Source organism: Oncorhynchus gorbuscha, linkage group LG25 (genome assembly GCF_021184085.1).
Source record: "Oncorhynchus gorbuscha isolate QuinsamMale2020 ecotype Even-year linkage group LG25, OgorEven_v1.0, whole genome shotgun sequence".
In the NCBI taxonomy this organism is placed as follows: domain Eukaryota; kingdom Metazoa; phylum Chordata; class Actinopteri; order Salmoniformes; family Salmonidae; genus Oncorhynchus; species Oncorhynchus gorbuscha.
Genome location: NC_060197.1, coordinates 759105 through 778240, shown reverse-complemented (window position 1 = coordinate 778240; position 19136 = coordinate 759105). Strand labels below are relative to the sequence as shown.

General features: G+C 47.3%; 1 protein-coding gene across 1 annotated transcript in view; it reads right to left on the bottom strand.

Moving 5' to 3' along the window:
* Positions 1 to 19136, bottom strand: part of snd1 (staphylococcal nuclease and tudor domain containing 1) — a 326061-nt gene that overhangs the window by 113528 nt on the left and 193397 nt on the right. The window contains exon 17 of the mRNA XM_046328833.1: positions 4304 to 4492. Coding sequence (XP_046184789.1) covers positions 4304 to 4492 — 189 coding nt within the window. The remainder of the gene's footprint in view (positions 1 to 4303; positions 4493 to 19136) is intronic.

The window sequence follows — 19136 nt, the reverse complement described above, 5'->3', positions numbered from 1 at the left end:
CGCCAATCCCCCTTTCTTGTCGGGGGATACGCCTGACACAGCAACAACAATTTCTCTCATATCAACAGCCAGGGGGGGGGCAATAAAAAGAGAGAGCGGGGGAAGAAGAGGAAGACGAGAGAGGAGGATGGTACACCTAGCGAAGGACGGCCCGGCTGCACTTCAGAAGAAAGAAAAAAAGCAGAGCACTCAGCTTTTCCTCCGCCAGGTCCCGAAGGGTTAATTATATCCACAACCCCTTCGCCTCTCGTCTGACCCCCATGATGTACACAGCACATAAACCTCTGCCCCACACACATATATACACGTACACACACGGGGGGGGGGGCGCCGTTGTCTTTCGGCTCAATGCCACTCAGGGAAACCCACTTCAGACACAATCACAGCCCTCGACAGCCCTTGAGGGCCAAAACTGACGGTTAGGCCAAGTAGAGAAAGAGGGAATCTCACTGTTGCCCTCTTAAGCTCTGCTCTCAATCAGGTCAGGTCTGAAACACGAAGCCAATCTGGCCTGTACTCCTGGACAGACGATGGAGAGGGACAGACTGGTAGGCAGGCCAAAAAGAGCTCTCTCCTCACCGTCGCCTCAGCAGACGACGTGCATCCATGGCACATCGTGGGAGATTAGATTTACTTTGTACTCCGGCCCCAGGTTCACTCGCTATCCCCACCACTCAGATGGATGTTTCTCATATAGTGCTGCTAGAGCCGTGATGGATTCAGAGGAAGGACAGGGAACACAGTCCCTGCTTGGCTCCAGCAGTAGATCATTCCAATGATAGGAGAAAAGCAGATGCGGCAGCTTCCCAAAGCGTTGGGCATAGCAGGGAGAGGTACAGAGAGTGGTAGCGGAGATAGAGGACGGGCTGGCCCAGGACTGAATTCATCTGGCATAATGAAAATGGAGGGAGAGATTGGGATCACTAAGAGAGAGGGCCTCCATCCATCAAAGGCCTACGATAGGAAGGGAAAGGAGGCGTCAATGATAATGGGGGAATATGTGGCAATTCTCCTCCCCAAAGACGTAGCATCAGTCTCACCACTCTCATCATTGGCTGGCTTTCTCCGTGCAACAGATGAGATGGATGTATTTGGAGGAAATTGATATAGTATGATGAAGGGGTGACAGATGTCTAACACAAGGACACGGTCTCTAAGCAGATATTATGAAAAGCCTTTTTAACTGTGTTGCTAACCATAGTATTCATGCTAACTAGCTGTTTAAAGTTAAGACAGGAACTGAGTGATGTCAACTAGTACTGGTCTTGGTGCCCAAGTCCACTGGACATTGTGATACCAACTAGTCTTGGAGTCCATGTCTTCTAGCTAACGAGCCCAACTTTTCCACAAATACTAACCCTATTCCAAATTATCATATCAGGTCATAACCAGACCCGTGACAATATCAGATCATAACCAGACCCGTGACAATATCAGATCATAACCAGACCCGTGACAATATCAGATCATAACCAGACCCGTGACAATATCAGATCATAACCAGACCCGTGACAATATCAGATCATAACCAGACCCGTGACAATATCAGTTCATACCCAGACCCGTGACAATATCAGATCATACCCAGACCCGTGACAATATCAGATCATACCCAGACCCGTGACAATATCAGATCATAACCAGACCCGTGACAATATCAGATCATAACCAGACCCGTGACAATATCAGATCATAACCAGACCCGTGACAATATCAGATCATAACCAGACCCGTGACAATATCAGATCATAACCAGACCCGTGACAATATCAGATCATAACCAGACCCGTGACAATATCAGATCATAACCAGACCCGTGACAATATCAGATCATAACCAGACCCGTGACAATATCAGATCATAACCAGACCCGTGACAATATCAGTTCATACCCAGACCCGTGACAATATCAGTTCATACCCAGACCCGTGACAATATCAGATCATAACCAGACCCGTGACAATATCAGTTCATACCCAGACCCGTGACAATATTAGATCATAACCAGACCCGTAACAACATCAGATCATAACCAGACCCGTGACAACATCAGATCATAACCAGACCCGTGACAACATCAGATCATAACCAGACCCGTGACAACATCAGATCATAACCAGACCCGTGACAATATCAGATCATAACCAGACCCGTGACAATATCAGATCATAACCAGACCCGTGACAATATCAGTTCATACCCAGACCCGTGACAATATCAGTTCATACCCAGACCCGTGACAATATCAGATCATAACCAGACCCGTGACAATATCAGATCATAACCAGACCCGTGACAATATCAGATCATGACCAGACCCGTGACAATATCAGATCATAACCAGACCCGTGACAATATCAGTTCATACCCAGACCCGTGACAATATCAGATCATAACCAGACCCGTGACAATATCAGATCATAACCAGACCCGTGACAATATCAGATCATAACCAGACCCGTGACAATATCAGATCATAACCAGACCCGTGACAATATTAGATCATAACCAGACCCGTAACAACATCAGATCATAACCAGACCCGTGACAACATCAGATCATAACCAGACCCGTGACAATATCAGTTCATACCCAGACACGTGACAATATTAGATCATAACCAGACCCGTGACAACATCAGATCATAACCAGACCCGTGACAATATCAGATCATAACCAGACCCGTGACAATATCAGTTCATACCCAGACCCGTGACAATATTAGATCATAACCAGACCCGTGACAACATCAGATCATAACCAGACCCGTGACAATATCAGATCATAACCAGACCTGTGACAATATCAGATCATAACCAGACCCGTGACAATATCAGATCATAACCAGACCCGTGACAATATCAGATCATAACCAGACCCGTGACAACATCAGTTCATACCCAGACACGTGACAATATTAGATCATAACCAGACCCGTGACAACATCAGATCATAACCAGACCCGTGACAATATCAGATCATAACCAGACCTGTGACAATATCAGTTCATACCCAGACCCGTGACAATATTAGATCATAACCAGACCCGTGACAACATCAGATCATAACCAGACCCGTGACAATATCAGATCATAACCAGACCTGTGACAATATCAGATCATAACCAGACCCGTGACAATATCAGATCATAACCAGACCCGTGACAATATCAGATCATAACCAGACCCGTGACAATATCAGATCATAACCAGACCCGTAACAATATCAGATCATAACCAGACCCGTGACAATATCAGATCATAACCAGACCCGTGACAATATCAGATCATACCCAGACCCGTAACAATATCAGATCATACCCAGACCCGTGACAATCATAACAGATCATACCCAGACCCCTGACAATCATATCAGATCATAACCAGACCCGTGACAAGTGACAATCATAACAGCTCATAACCAGACCTGTGACAATCATGTCAGATCATAACCAGACCTGTGACAATCATGTCAGATCATAACCAGACCTGTGACAATCATGTCAGATCATAACCAGACCCGTGACAATCATAACAGATCATACCCAGACCCGTGACAATCATGTCAGATCATACCCAGACCCGTGACAATCATGTCAGATCATAACCAGACCTGTGACAATCATAACAGATCATACCCAGACCCCTGACAATCATATCAGATCATACCAGACACGTGGATTCATTAGGAATTATGGATCTGGACCCGGGATCGGGTCTCCAGTATTCGGGTACAGGTGGATCGGTGAAGACCTCTAGTTAGGATGAACCCTAAAGCCCATGCAAACTAAGCCTGATGCTAATGGTTAAGTGCTAACAAACAAAAGCCCCCTCAGAGCTAACAAAGATTGTTAACCCCAAAACACTTACAAACAAAAGCCCCCTCAGGGCTAACAAAGATTGTTAACCCCAAAACACTAACAAACAAAAGCCCCCTCAGAGCTAACAAAGATTGTTAATCCCAAAACACTAACAAACAAAAGCCCCCTCAGAGCTGACAAAGATTGTTAACCCCAAAACACTAACAAACAAAAGCCCCCTCAGGGCTAACAAAGATTGTTAACCCCAAAACACTAACAAACAAAAGCCCCCTCAGGGCTAACAAAGATTGTTAACCCCAAAACACTAACAAACAAAAGCCCCCTCAGGGCCTACAAAGATTGTTAACCCCAAAACACTAACGAACAAAAGCCCCCTCAGGGCTATCAAAGATTGGTATATAAACTATAATAAAGAGAATCACACACTCCATATATAACCCCAAAAGCTAACAAAGAAAAACACGGGGAAAACTGAGGACTTACCTTGTCTTTCCTGAGACGAGAGGCCTCCTCTCCGGATACCAGGGTCTTGTAGTAGGAGCTACGCTCGGCCGTGAAGTGGACCTTCGATAGGGCGTTCTCTACCAGCGCCACCGATAGGTTGACCCCCTCGATGTGAAGCCAGCCGATGAAGTTACCAGCCTTGTCCATACTCTCTACTTCCACCTCCACCTGCCAGAGAGAAGAGGGAGGAGACAGAAGAGGAGGGAGAAATGAGACTGGGTTAATGTACTGTATCGGGATTAGGTTTGGGATTCTATTAGAGAAAGCGAGGAGGGTGCTCTGAAGCAGGAGACACTCTCCTGTTCTTTAAATAGACAGATCATTGGAGGCCCCTGAGCTCGCTATCGATCTGAGAGCCTTGAGCTCGCACGAACACAGCTGATGTGGCAGCTCTCTCACTGTCAGTTGGCCTTCGCTCTGTTTTGGTCACCGCCGCCGCGCTCATCTTTCATGCACAATTCCACCCAGCGGAGACACTCAGTGGGTTAGACCTCCAAGACGACTCAGGACCCCCAGATTAATCCCATTGGTCTCTGAGCCGTGGAGGCCTGTTTACAGGGACACCATATGAAAGGACTGGAAAAGTACTGGAATATAAAGGTCATGAAAATTAGCGTTTCAAAAAGTTAGGAAAAGAGAAGTTGGAAAGTGACTGAGCTGGAAAACTAATAGGCCATGAATGTTTTTAGGGGACAGCTGAGGAACATCTCATAGTTCTATAACAAAACACATCCATGATTAGCTGGAGCAGATCCATAATTGAATAGTATAATAGTAAACTACGCCAACAACAACCTTAAAAGGCCTTTAAAAGATTTTCTAATTCAGTATTGAGTCCAAACTTCATCTACCAGACTTCAATACCATCATAGAGTGAAGTTCCCACACATTTTCAAAATCTTTTGCAATTAGTGCGAGCCAAATTGCATTCCCTGTGGTGCTAACCCTGCTGCTGACAAAGTGCTGGGTATTTAACAACATTAGCCCTTTGGAGACAATAACCAAAATCTGCCTATTCAGGAGAATTACCTTTCATTACGTTTTGTTTCATAAAGCGTGGGAGGAGAGAAAGACAAATCAATATGGCGTTGTTTTTCCCCTCCGACGGCAGAGTGGGAGAGAGAGAGAGAAGAGAGAGGCCAGGTGTGGAGAAGTCATACTGGAGAAAGTCAAACGATGAAGACACTGGCTGCTTAGCCTCTGTGGACCCCGTGGGAAATCTGACACAAATCACTTTGCCTTGCTCCTCTGTGCCTTGAATCCACAGTCAAAGTAAAACGCTTTTTAATGAGAGCATAATCTGCTTTGATTAAACACAATAATGACAACACGCTGCGGTGGAAACAGGGACAAACATAGGCCGTGCTTCCTGCTTTCTCCCCCAGCTCCTAGCTGGGTCTTGGGGGGGTTTGAGAGAAGGCGAGGGGGTCATGTTAAGTAATGCTGCCTCGTGAGGGGGGGGGGGGGTTTGAGGCTTTCTGACCTGTCTAGGCATGCTTGGTTAAATGGGGTTGGATGTTATGTTTAAATGGATAAGTTGAAGAAGTGTGACTGCAGGATCCCTCCCCACACTACTGCTACAGTACACTACCATGTGTCTGTCTGGTTCAGTATACACACACTGACTCAAGGTGTGTTTATGTGCCAATGTTACGTCCTCAACATGGTGTTAAGAGGACAGATAGACAAGGGTTGACAACGGATGACAAGTTCCTCATCTCTTCCCCCCTCCTCCCTTTCTCCCCCCCTCCCCAATTTCCCTGTCTCTCCCCCTCTCTCTTCCCTCCCCTTCTCTCCCTTCCTCCCCATTCCCACCTCTCTCTAACTGGCCTGCCAGTTATACAACCAGGCTATTATAGACACACTGCACCTCCCAGCACTTAAATGTCAAGCAGGGAGGTGAGGGGGGTGAGTGGAGGGAAAGGTCTGTAGTGAGCTGGAGCTAGCAGGGAGCAGGTAGCGCTCTCTCTTCAAACAGGCTGATGTTCATTATCCTCTCCACCCCTCACTGGGTCTTCACAAAACACAGGCCCAAAAAATGTCAGCACCCCAACGCTCGATGTCAGACAAAAATTGAGAGTGTAAATGAGTGGATGGGGGGGAGAAATGGAGAGAGGGAGAAGGAGAAACAGAGAGAGGGAGAAGGAGAAATGGAGAGGAGAGGAGGAGAAATGGAGAGGGAGAAGGAGAAATGGAGAGAGGGAGAAGGAGAAACGGAGAGAGGGAGAAGGAGAAACGGAGAGAGGGAGAAGGAGAAACGGAGAGAGGGAGAAGGAGAAACGGAGAGAGGGAGAAGGAGAAATGGAGAGAGGGAGAAGGAGAAATGGAGAGAGGGAGAAGGAGAAATGGAGAGAGGGAGAAGGAGAAATGGAGAGAGGGAGAAGGAGAAATGGAGAGAGGGAGAAGGAGAAATGGAGAGACGGAGAAGGAGAAACGGAGAGGAGGAGAAATTGAACTATGTGGGGAAAAGAAGTAGAGCAGTGGGATGTTTGGTACTAATCAGAGTAAATAGGAGTGTGTGTGTTATCCATCAGGAGCATCCTATTCACTATGGGCTGCCAAAGAAAATCACTTGCTTAATTTGAGCAATTGAGTAGATATTCAATTTCAATGTGTCAAACTGGACCGATAATACAATCCATTACATTACCATTCAGCAGCACTATTCACTACCAGAGTAAAGAGGTACAGAACATACAGGTCAATAGGGAATGGAATTATGGTTCTATGGGGCCAAATATATTAGTTCACACACACAGCTGTGGACACACACACTTGGTAGAACACAAGAGGGATATTGATGCCAGTTGTATTGATGGCGCGTAAAGTCGGCCACTCCTCGGCGACAGCTTATTGCGTCTGTATTTACAATCTCAAAAAGCTTTTCTGATCATTCGCTGCACATTTCAATCTGACGGGCTGAAAGACATGCTGCTGGTTGAGACATCTTTCATCTCTGCCACCACGGCTGGGACTGACTTGGGGACATTGTAAACCTCTCTGGTGGCCACTTAGCCACGCTGGGGGAACAAACGTCTTGTTGAGCGTTAAAAGCAACGACATTAAAACGTGATAACAAGACAGACACGGGACTCGGAGAGAAAGAGAGACAGACACGGGACTCGGAGAGAAAGAGAGACAGACACGGGACTCGGAGAGAAAGAGAGACAGACACGGGACTCGGAGAGAAAGAGAGACAGACACGGGACTCGGAGAGAAAGACAGACAGACACGGGACTCGGAGAGAAAGACAGACAGACAGACAGACACGGGACTCGGAGAGAAAGAGAGACAGACAGACAGGGGACTCGGAGAGAAAGAGAGACAGACAGACAGGGGACTCGGAGAGAAAGAGAGACAGACAGACAGGGGACTCGGAGAGACAGACAGACAGACACGGGACTCGGACAGAGTGACAGAGAGAGTGACAGAGAGAGTGACAGAGAGAGAGTGACAGAGAGAGAGAGAGAGAGAGAGAGAGAGAGAGAGAGAGAGAGAGAGAGAGAGAGAGACGGGACTCAGAGAGAGAGACACATGGGACTCAGAGAGAGAGACACATGGGACTCAGAGAGAGAGACACATGGGACTCAGAGAGAGAGAGAGAGAGAGAGACGGGACTCAGAGAGAGAGAGAGAGAGAGAGAGAGAGAGAGAGAGAGAGAGAGAGAGAGAGAGAGAGAGAGAGGCGTGAGAGTGAGAGACAGTGGGGGAGAGAGAGTGAGAGAGAGAGAGAGAGAGAGAGAGAGAGAGAGAGAGAGAGAGAGAGAGAGAGAGGGCGTGAGAGTGAGAGACAGTGGGGGAGAGAGAGTGAGAGAGAGAGAGAGAGAGAGAGAGAGAGAGAGAGAGAGAGAGAGAGAGAGAGAGAGAGAGAGAGAGAGAGACGGGACTCAGAGAGAGAGAGGGAGACACACGGGACTCAGAGAGAGAGAGACACACGGGACTCAGAGAGAGAGAGAGAGACACACGGGACTCAGAGAGAGAGAGAGAGAGAGAGAGAGAGAGAGAGAGAGAGAGAGAGAGAGAGAGAGAGAGAGAGAGAGAGAGAGAGGCGTGAGAGTGAGAGTGAGAGTGAGAGAGAGAGACAGTGGGGGAGAGAGAGAGAGAGAGAGAGAGAGAGAGAGAGAGAGAGTGAGAGTGAGAGTGAGAGTGAGAGTGAGAGTGAGAGTGAGAGAGTGAGTGAGAGAGAGTGAGAGTGAGAGAGAGATAGTAAAGAGGGAGAGATAGTAAAGAGGGAGAGATAGTAAAGAGGGAGAGATAGTAAAGAGGGAGAGGTATAGAAGAGAGAGGCTGTGAGAGAAAGGGAAAGAGATGAAGGACAAAGGGAAAATGGGAAGTAGTAAGAAAGCTTTGTAGGGGGGACTGAATGGACAAGTACACACACGGGAGTACACACACACACACACACGGGAGTACACACACACCTTCACTGCAGGACTGATTAGTGTGCCTGCTGGACCACATATATAACTACAGGAGGCATAATGGAAGGGACATTTGCTCGCCACTTGACAAAAGCACAAATACTAAAATAATGGCAGCAGAGCTTTGTGAAGCCTAATGGTCAGAAATGATCCTACTGAGCAACATGAATAATACTGGGCTACGGAATCACATTACACACTAATGGACAAGCTGGCGGGCTGCAACACACCTGTGTAAACGCATGTACACACACCTCATTATCTCCTGCTACAGCTCAATATCTGGTTGTTTTGTTACCTTCTCTCTGGCAAAGACCATGTCGTACCTATCGCCTGCATACCAACACCATGGAACGGGCTGGCTGTGTACCTAGTGGCTGTGGGCTGACTAAAGCATCATGCCTGGCACAGTGTTTCTAGGGCCACTCAGGGGCCCCCCAGCAGAGGTGATAATGTGGGCCCGTTGATTACCGTGGGCCTTTCACCGCTCGGGGACTACCCTGCCTGGGCTTGTTCTCTCTCTCTCTGAGGTAACAGACTGGATTCACACCCCCGGAGCTCTGGAGCTGATCTGAGCTGTGGTGGCTGATTGGCAGCCCACGCGAACCACTTTAGTTTCCCGTCGAAAGTAAATACGCTCACAATGGAGGGCTCGGGGTGGGGAGGGGTGACGGCTTTAGAGCAGAGCCCAGATGGCTCCCAGTGGAGGGCTTGAAGGAGCCAAAATGGCTCCCTTCGGAACACTAATGTAGCTCCGGTAATCTCCTAAATGCTGGGATTGTAAACAGGTGTTGAAAACAAAAAAAAAACCAACACAAAACAAGAGAGTGGGTGGGAACTCATTGTTTAAGACTACAAAGACTACAAAAGACCAATCCTTTTTTGGAGTCCATTGAAGAGGAGGGCTTAGAAGGACTTTTAGCTGATCAACTACTACAGACTTAGCTCACTAGTCGCTAATTCACTTGGCTGTTCAAAGGGTGGGATTAGATGGTTAAGATGTCACCAAAGGGCCACACTTCTCATACAAAAAAGTCCCCCGGGGTTTGAAATTAAACCCTAACGCCTTTTGATAAGCTCTCACGATCGTTTGAGAAGTCGAATGAGCCGGGACCTCGATTTAACGTAGTCCCCACCTGGGAATCAGGAGACAGAGATACTCTCACTTCCTGGTGTCTTCAATCACCAGTGACTATCTCTCACACACTTTAAATCTGCTTTTTTACGGCACTGTCCAATTACCAGGCCTCGTTCTGCTGTGTATAAACACAGCGCTGCAGAAGTCAAAGAGCTGCCGGTGGTCGTAAAACACAGGAGAGAGGAGATCTGGTGCTTCTCAGGTTGGATTCTGATTGTCACTGCTGTCTGTCTCTCTGCGTGCGTGTGCGTGTCTGTGTGCGTGTCTGTGTGCCTGTCTGTGTGCCTGTCTGCGTGTGCGCGGTCTGCGTGCGCATCTGTCTGCGCGCACCTGTCAGTCTGTCTGTCTGTCTGTCTATCTGTGTGCATGTGTCTGTCTGTCTGTCTGTCTATCTGTGTGCATGTGTCTGTCTGTCTATCTGTGTGCATGTGTCTGTCTGTCTGTCTATCTGTGTGCATGTGTCTGTCTGTCTGTCTATCTGTGTGCATGTGTCTGTCTGTCTGTCTGTCTGTGTGCATGTGTCTGTCTGTCTGTCTGTCTGTGTGCATGTGTCTGTCTGTCTGTCTGTCTGTGTGCATGTGTCTGGGAGTCTGCCTGTCTGGGAGTCTGCCTGTCTGGGAGTCTGCCTGTCTGGGAGTCTGCCTGTCTGGGAGTCTGCCTGTCTGGGAGTCTGCCTGTCTGGGAGTCTGCCTGTCTGGGAGTCTGCCTGTCTGGGAGTCTGCCTGTCTGGGAGTCTGCCTGTCTGGGAGTCTGCCTGTCTGGGAGTCTGCCTGTCTGGGAGTCTGCCTGTCTGGGAGTCTGCCTGTCTGGGAGTCTGCCTGTCTGGGAGTCTGCCTGTCTGGGAGTCTGCCTGTCTGGGAGTCTGCCTGTCTGGGAGTCTGCCTGTCTGGGAGTCTGCCTGTCTGGGAGTCTGCCTGTCTGGGAGTCTGCCTGTCTGGGAGTCTGCCTGTCTGGGAGTCTGCCTGTCTGGGAGTCTGCCTGTCTGGGAGTCTGCCTGTCTGGGAGTCTGCCTGTCTGGGAGTCTGCCTGTCTGGGAGTCTGCCTGTCTGGGAGTCTGCCTGTCTGGGAGTCTGCCTGTCTGGGAGTCTGCCTGTCTGGGAGTCTGCCTGTCTGGGAGTCTGCCTGTCTGGGAGTCTGCCTGTCTGGGAGTCTGCCTGTCTGGGAGTCTGCCTGTCTGGGTGTATGCCTGTCTGGGTGTATGCCTGTCTGGGTGTATGCCTGTCTGGGTGTCTGCCTGTCTGGGTGTCTGCCTGTCTGGGTGTCCGCCTGTCTGGGTGTCTGCCTGTCTGGGTGTCCGCCTGTCTGGGTGTCCGCCTGTCTGGGTGTCCGCCTGTCTGGGTGTCCGCCTGTCTGGGTGTCCGCCTGTCTGGGTGTCTGCCTGTCTGGGTGTTTGTGTGGGTCCATGTCTGTGTGGGTCCGTGTCTGTCTGGGTGTCTGTGTGGGTCCGTGTCTGTCTGGGTGTCTGTGTGGGTCCGTGTCCGTCTGGGTGTCTGTGTGGGTCCGTGTCCGTCTGGGTGTCTGTGTGGGTCCGTGTCTGTCTGGGTGTCTGTGTGGGTCCGTGTCTGTCTGGGTGTCCGTGTGGGTCCGTGTCTGTCTGGGTGTCTGTGTGGGTCCGTGTCTGTGGTTCAACCATAGCCTCTAATTTGCAAACGTAAGCATGGCTTTCTGAGTGAATAACAAGAGGAAAGACAGGCAGACAGGGAGAGGTTGGCACAGATTCTCCATTTACATAAAAAGTTCTTTATGAGTAATGCAAACCTGTCAACAGGTTGTGTGTCATCACAACATTAACAGAGATGGAACACTCAGAGAGGGTTCCTTATCATCATACAAGTCAGCTGAGTTCCATGAGAGTTTCAGTTACAAATCAATTGATGTGAGAGACTGTGTATTGGGACAATGCAGAATGACTCAGTCAGCCTCAGATGTAAGTATCATGGCTGACATGTGGCAGTGAGTGAGCTGTAATCTGCACTAAGGGCGTGTGTGTTGGTTCTTCTATCCTTATGGGGGCTTTGGGGGATTTTAGGTCCCCACAAGGATAGTACAACAAGGAAAAAGCTCTCGTGGGGACATTTCCCACATCCCCATGCGGACAAAGGCCATTTTAAGCTTAGGGGTTGGGTTACAAATAGGGTTAGGGATTAGGAGGTAGGTTTCGGGTTTGGAAGTAGGTTTAGGGTTTGGTTTAAGGTTAGGGGTTAAGAGGAAGTTTTAGGGTTTGGTTTAAGGTTAGGGTTAGGGGTTAGGTTTAGGGTTTGGTTTAAGGTTAGGTTTAGGGTTTGGTTTAAGGTTAGGGGTTAGGAGGTAGGTTTAGGGTTTGGTTTAAGGTTAGGGGTTAGGTTTAGGGTTTGGTTTAAGGTTAGGGGTTAAGAGGTAGGTTTAGGGTTTGGTTTAAGGTTAGGGTTAGGAGGTAATTTTAGGGTTTGGTTTAAGGTTAGGAGGTAGGTTTAGGGTTTGGTTTAAGGTTAGGGGTTAGGATATAGGTTTAGGGTTTGGTTTAAGGTTAGGGGTTAGGTTTAGGGTTTGGTTTAAGGTTAGGGGTTAGGATGTAGGTTTAGGGTTTGGTTTAAGGTTAGGGTTAGGGGTTAGGAGGTAGGTTTAGGGTTTGGTTTAAGGTTAGGAGGAAGGTTTAGGGTTTGGTTTAAGGTTAGGAGGTAGGTTTAGGGTTTGGTTTAAGGTTAGGGTTAGGAGGTAGGTTTAGAGTTTGGTTTAAGGTTAGGGGTTAGGTTTAGGGTTTGGTTTAAGGTTAGGGTTAGGGGTTAGGTTTAGGGTTTGGTTTAAGGTTAGGATTAGGGGTTATGGGTTAGGTTTAGGGTTTGGTTTAAGGTTAGGGGTTATGGGTTAAGTTTAGGGTTTGGTTTAAGGTTATGGTTATGGAAAATAGGATTCTGACTGGAAATACATTTTAGATCCCCACGAGGATAGAAGAACAAAACAGGTTATTGTGCCACAGGAAGCAGGTATGACAGAGGATGGAGGGAGAGGGTAAACACCATCATTCATCCTCCATAAACCCTCGCTCCCTCCTCTGATATCCCTCTTTCACCATCATTCCCCTCTACATCTGCTTGAGGACAAGAACCTCAGTCTCTCCAACCAACAGCTCTGCTCACCCTCCGGCATTAGACATGTATCACATGGAGCCCTGGAGGGGGGAGGGGGTATTGGGGGCAGGGTATCAACATGCTCAGAGGAATCTTATCAGAGAGTGAGGGATGGAGGAAAAGAGGTAGAGAGAGAAGTAGGGGGAGATAGGAGAGATTGAACGGACTCGTCCACTCAAAACCCAAACTCAAAAACGACTTACAACTTTGACCAAAATCCATGTTGATTTTTTGGGACAAATAAAATAAATACATTGGCTGTGGTTCGTTGTGATGGGAGAAGAAAAGGAGACGTTGATGGGACAGGAGAACTGAATCAGTGGGGATCCCAGTCAACCTTGAAAGCACCATTTCAGAGGTATCGAACAGCGCCCGTGCGGCCAAAATCCATCGTCTCGCCTTTCACTGAAATATAGATTAGGACTGGGAATTGCCAGTGACCTCACAAAACAACATTATGACGATATTTAGGTGCCGATAAGATATGTATTGCAATTATCACGATTCTTTACTGTTTGTATTGTGATTTGATACTGTGATTTTATTACGACTTGATGTTCCCAACATATTGCTCACCATCTGTCTGCTTCAGAGGGACAAGAGAGAGTCATGAGAAAAACGAGTTTTGATCAGTCATGTAAATAAAGGTGCTGAAAACAAATTGGCTTCCTAATAAACATGGAGGTAAAGCTATGAAGGAAAAATACTGTTTTGGTGAGCAGGTACAGCCAACGAGTGCAAAAATATTGCAATAGTCAAAACAACATATCGGCAAAAATAAGATCACGATATGTAACTGTATCGATTTCCCCCCAACACTATTATAGATCACTTTTAGGTGGATATACTGTCAGTTCACATAAATTATACATTGGACTGGCATTCCGACTGGACACAAATCGATAAACCTTGCAGTCTGGTGCGTTTTATAGTGATGTGGAAATAAATCAAATAAATGTCTGTGATGATAAACAGGAAACCAAATAAATAAATGAACAACTATCACCTGGAAATAAATACATTATGCAGGACAGGTTTCTGTGTGACAGCCGTGTGAATGCCAGGGTGGGTGTGTGTGTGTCTCTGGTACAGCGTTTTGTTAGCGCTGTTGGTACGTATGTTGACAGCACTGCTGCGAGGGTAACGGTGCGTACAGTGCTATCCGAGAGGGGACGACATCTTAATGAGTGTGTGTGTGTGTGTTTGTCAATCACTGCTTACTAAAGAGAATAAATGAAAATGGAAAGATTCATAATATTCAGCAGAAAAGAGAAGACCGGGTCTAATTAGCTGTGGAGGGTTGCATGTCCAGCTATTGGCTTCGGGAAGTGCTGCCAGTGAATGGAAGAGCTTGCGCACACAAGCACCTAAATTAGCCATCACATAACCTTATAACCACCAAATTACACCTGGAACACCACCAGTAATGAAGGGAATAAACTGCACATAATAACACTAATAGCAGGGTAGGCTGGGATCATGATGGCTTCACATTACAGACCAATAGCCTATTTGTCAAGCACCCTAAGAGCTTCTCTTCAAATAATTAAGGTTGTTTCTTCTTCCTAATAACCCTTTCAAAACATAACGACCACGGTCATTATGTGGACATTTCCTGGGCTGCATCCCAAATGGAACTCTTCCCTTTATAGTGCACTACCTTTGACCTGGGCCCATGGGGCCTAAACAAACAAAGAGGTAACAGACATACAGGCCTATGACACCTTGGTAATGTCAATCACCCAACCAACCAGGGGAGCAATCTAAAACAATCCCACATTTTAGACCAGGAAGGGTCAAACTCAGTCCACAGAGGGTCTAGTATCTGGTGGTTTTTGTTATTTCCTTTCAATTAAGACCTAGACAACCAGGTGAGAGGAGTTCCTTACTAAACAGTGACCTTAATTCATCAGTCAAGTACAATGGAGGAGGAAAAACCCGCCGGCGCTCAGCCCTCCGTGGAAAGAGTTTGACATGTTATATTATGGCGGGGCACTTCTGCCGGATCGAAGGCCTCGCGGTTTCAGGGTCAAATCTATAAATATAGATCACCTTAAAAAAGAAATAGGTAGTAACGTTCATCGATCCCCTAATGGGATTGATCTGCTTTGGATGATAATGCTGTGGTAATGGGCCTCTTAATTAAAGTGGCTACATGTGGCCTAATGACAAATACAGAGGACGAACGCACACTATGAACACAAATAGGCAAATAGGTCAGGGCTTGGTCCAAATAACTAGGAACTAGGGATGTTAACGGTAACCATTAATCAGTTAGGCACCGAAAACACATTTGACCGGTCATGCTTATCGGTCTATAGGTTAATTAGCATCATTTCCTGGAATTCAAATGGTGCGTGTGTATTTAAGTTGGGATAGCTAAGCAACAAGGCCAGAGGGGGTGTGGTATATGGCCAATATACCACGGCTAAGGGCTGTTCTTATGCGCAACACGGAGTGCCTGGATTACAAATCTAAATCTAATTTTATTGGTCACATACACGTGATTAGCAGATGTTATTGTGGGTGTAGCGAAATGATTGTGCTTCTAGCTCCGACAGTAAAATAACATCTAACAAATTACACAGCATATACCCAAAACACACAAATCTATGTAGGAATGTATTAAGACTATATTCATATCTGGACGAGCGATGGCAGAGCGACATGGACTAAGATACAGTAGAATAGTCTAGAATACAGTATATACATATGAGATGAGTAATGCAAGACATGTAAACATTATTAAAGTGCCTAGTGTTCCATTCCTTAAAGTGGCCGGTGATTTCTAGTCTATGCCTTTTGGCAGCAGCCTCTAATGTGCTAGTGATGGCTGTTTAACAGTCTGATGGACTTGAGATAGAAGCTTTTTTTCAGTCTCTCGGTCCCATCTTTGATTCACCTGTACCTTCTGGATGATAGCAGGGTGAACAGGCAGTGGCTCGGACGGTTGATGTCCTTGATCTTTTTGGCCTTCCTGTGACATCGGGTGCTGTAGGTGTCCTGGAAGGTGGGTAGTTTGCCCCCGGTAATGTGTTGGGCAGACCGCACCACCCTCTGGAGAGCTTGTGGGCGGTGCAGCTGCAGTACCAGGCGGTGATACAGGATGCATTCAATTGTGCATCTGTAAAAGTTTGTGAGGGTTTTAGGTGACAAGCCAAATTTCTTTAGCCTCCTGAGGCTGAGGTTGAAGAGGCTCTGATGCGCCTTCTTCATCACACTGTGTGTGGGTGGTCCATTTCAGATTGTCAGTGATGTGTACACCAAGGAACTTGAAGCTTTCCACCTTCAGTGCGGTCCTGTTGATGTGGATAGGGGGGGTGAACCCTCTGCTGTTTCCTGAAGTCCACAATCTACTCCTTTGTTTTGTTGACATTGAGTGAGAGGTGGTTTTCCAGGCACCACACTACCAGAGTGCTCACCTCCTCCCTGTAGGCTGTCTCGTCATCAAACTTACTACTGTTGTGTCATCTGCAAACTTGATGATTGAGTTGGAGGAGTGCTTGGCCACGCAGTCATGGGTGAACAGGGAGTACAGGAGGGGGCTGAGCACGCACCCTTGTTGGGATCAAGTGTTGAGGATCAGCGGAGTAGAGGTGATGTTTCCTACCTTCACCACCTGGGAGCGGCCCATCAGGAAGTCCAGGGCCCAGTTGCACAGGATGGGATTCAGACCGAGGGCCTTGAGCTTAATGATGAGCTTGGAGGGTACTATGGTGTTGAATGCTGAGCTATAGTCAATAAACAGCATTCTTACATTTGATTAAAAATGTTATTTAACCTTTATTTAACTAGGCAAGTCAGTTAAGAACAAATTCTTATTTAAAATGAGATGCAGTGCCTTAAGACCGCTGCGCCACTCGGGAGCCCAAGGTATACATAGGTATTCCTCTTGTCCAGATGGGATAGGGCAGTGTGCAGAATGATGGTGATTTCATCATTGGGGCGGTAAGCAAATTGAGGTGGCAGGTATGGTAGAGGTGATATGATCCTTGACTAGTATCTCAAAGCACTTCATGATAATAATAATAATATATGCCATTTAGCAGACGCTTTTTATCCAAAGCGACTTACAGTCATGTGTGCATACATTCTACGTATGGGTGGTCCCGGGGATCGAACCCACTACCCTGGCGTTACAAGCGCCATGCTCTACCAACTGAACTGATGACAGAGGTGAGTGCTAGGGGACGATAATCATTAAGATAAGTTACCTTTGCCTTGTAGGGTACATGAACAATGGTGGCCATCTTGAAACATGTGGGGACATCAGACTGGGATAGTGAGAGATTGAATATGCGGGTAAACACACCAGCCAGCAGGTCTGCGCATTCTCTGAGGATGTGGCTAGGGATGCCGCCTGGCCAGGCAGCCTTGCCAGGGTTAACACGTTTAAATGTTTTACTCATGTCGGCCACGGAGAAGGAGAGCCCACAGTCCTTGTTAGTGGCCACGGCGGTGGCACTGTGTTATCCTCAAGGCATGCAAAGAATGTGTTTAGCCTGTCCCGAAACAAGATGTCGGTTTCGGCGACATGGCTGGTTTTCCTTTTGTAGTCTGTGATTCTCTGTAGTCCCTGCCACATGCGTCTCATGTCTGAGCCGTTGAAATGGGACTTTATGTCTATGCTGATGTTTAGCTTCGTTGATTACCTTGTGGAGTAATCAACTACACCGTTTATATTCTGCCATATTCCCAGTCACCTTGTCATGGGGAAATGCGTTGGTTCGCGCTTTCAGTTTCTATCCACGGTTTCTGGTTAGAGTAGGTTTTAATAGTCACAGTGGGTACTACATCTCTTATACACTTCCTTATAAACTCAGTCACCATATCCGTCTAGATTATTTTCGGAAGCTACTGGGAACATATCCCAGTCCAGGTGATCAAAACAGTCCTGAAGCGTGGATTCTGATTGATCAGACCAGCGTTGAATAGTTCTTAGCACGGGTATTTCCTGTTTGTTTCTGCCTATAGGAAGGGAGGAGCAAGATGGAGTCGTGGTCAGATTTGCCGAAAGGAGGGCGGGGGAGGGCCTTGTACGCATTCCGGATGTTTGAATAGCAATGGTTGAGAGTCTTAGCAGCGTGAGTAGTACAGTCGATATGTTGATAGACCTTCGGCAGCCTAGTCCTCAAATTTGCTTTGTTAAAATCCCCAGCTACAATAAATGCAGCCTCAGGATATGTGGTTTCCAGTTTGCATAAAGTTCAGTGAAGTTCTTTGAGGGCCGTCGTGGTATGGGCTTGAGGAGGGTTGTAAATGGCCGTGGCAATGATGGAGGGGAAGCGCTTAGCTGTGGTATATTGGCCATACACCACAAACCCCTGAGGTGCCACATTTCTATTATAAACAAACCCTCTTCTTATTTTCCTGATCAATGAGACTACAAAGGCTGTGGTTACTCCCTGATGAAGGCCATGCTGCCAAAACACATCAGAGTTAACTTTTTCTTCTATTGAACATGCCATAAGTAAAATAAATGCATTTTAAACTAATTATAATAATATGTTTTTGTTTTTGAAGACAACAAAGGCCTCTCAGGGAGACCAGGGAGGAGGGCCAGTTATCCAGACCATTTGCCTCTCCCCATAAGCCCTGTCCATGTGTGTCTAAAGGGGCCTGGGGCTATTGAGTTGCCCTCCCTGGCCTGGACCGATCTCCTGACATCTGACATCTGACTCATGACCACTTCGTTTCCTCTGGCGGTGAAGCAGCCAGGTGTGTCCAATAACCAGGGGAGAGGAGACGTTTGCTCGTTTGTTTCGGGTTAGCTGTGTCACTGTTGATATACAGCGCTGTCAAGAGTGGTCACCTTCTGTATGCATGATAGTGTGTGCGGATGTGTGTGTGTGCACATTGATGAGTGTGTGAGTACATAAAGTTCCCTGAGTTGAGCTCTGCTGCCCTGTAACAACAGCATCATCTTAACGCTCCAACACAATAAAAGAGCTGAGAACACGACATATCAACCCGTTACTCAGGGGGGGGGGGGGGGGGGGTACTTGGGTAGCGTCTCAAACAGCGTCTCAAACTACACCCTATTGACTATATAGTACACTACATCTGACCAGGGCCCAAAGGGAATAGTCTCATTTAGGACACAACCTGGGAAAGGACTGGCGTTTGCAGAATAACACAGAAGCACTC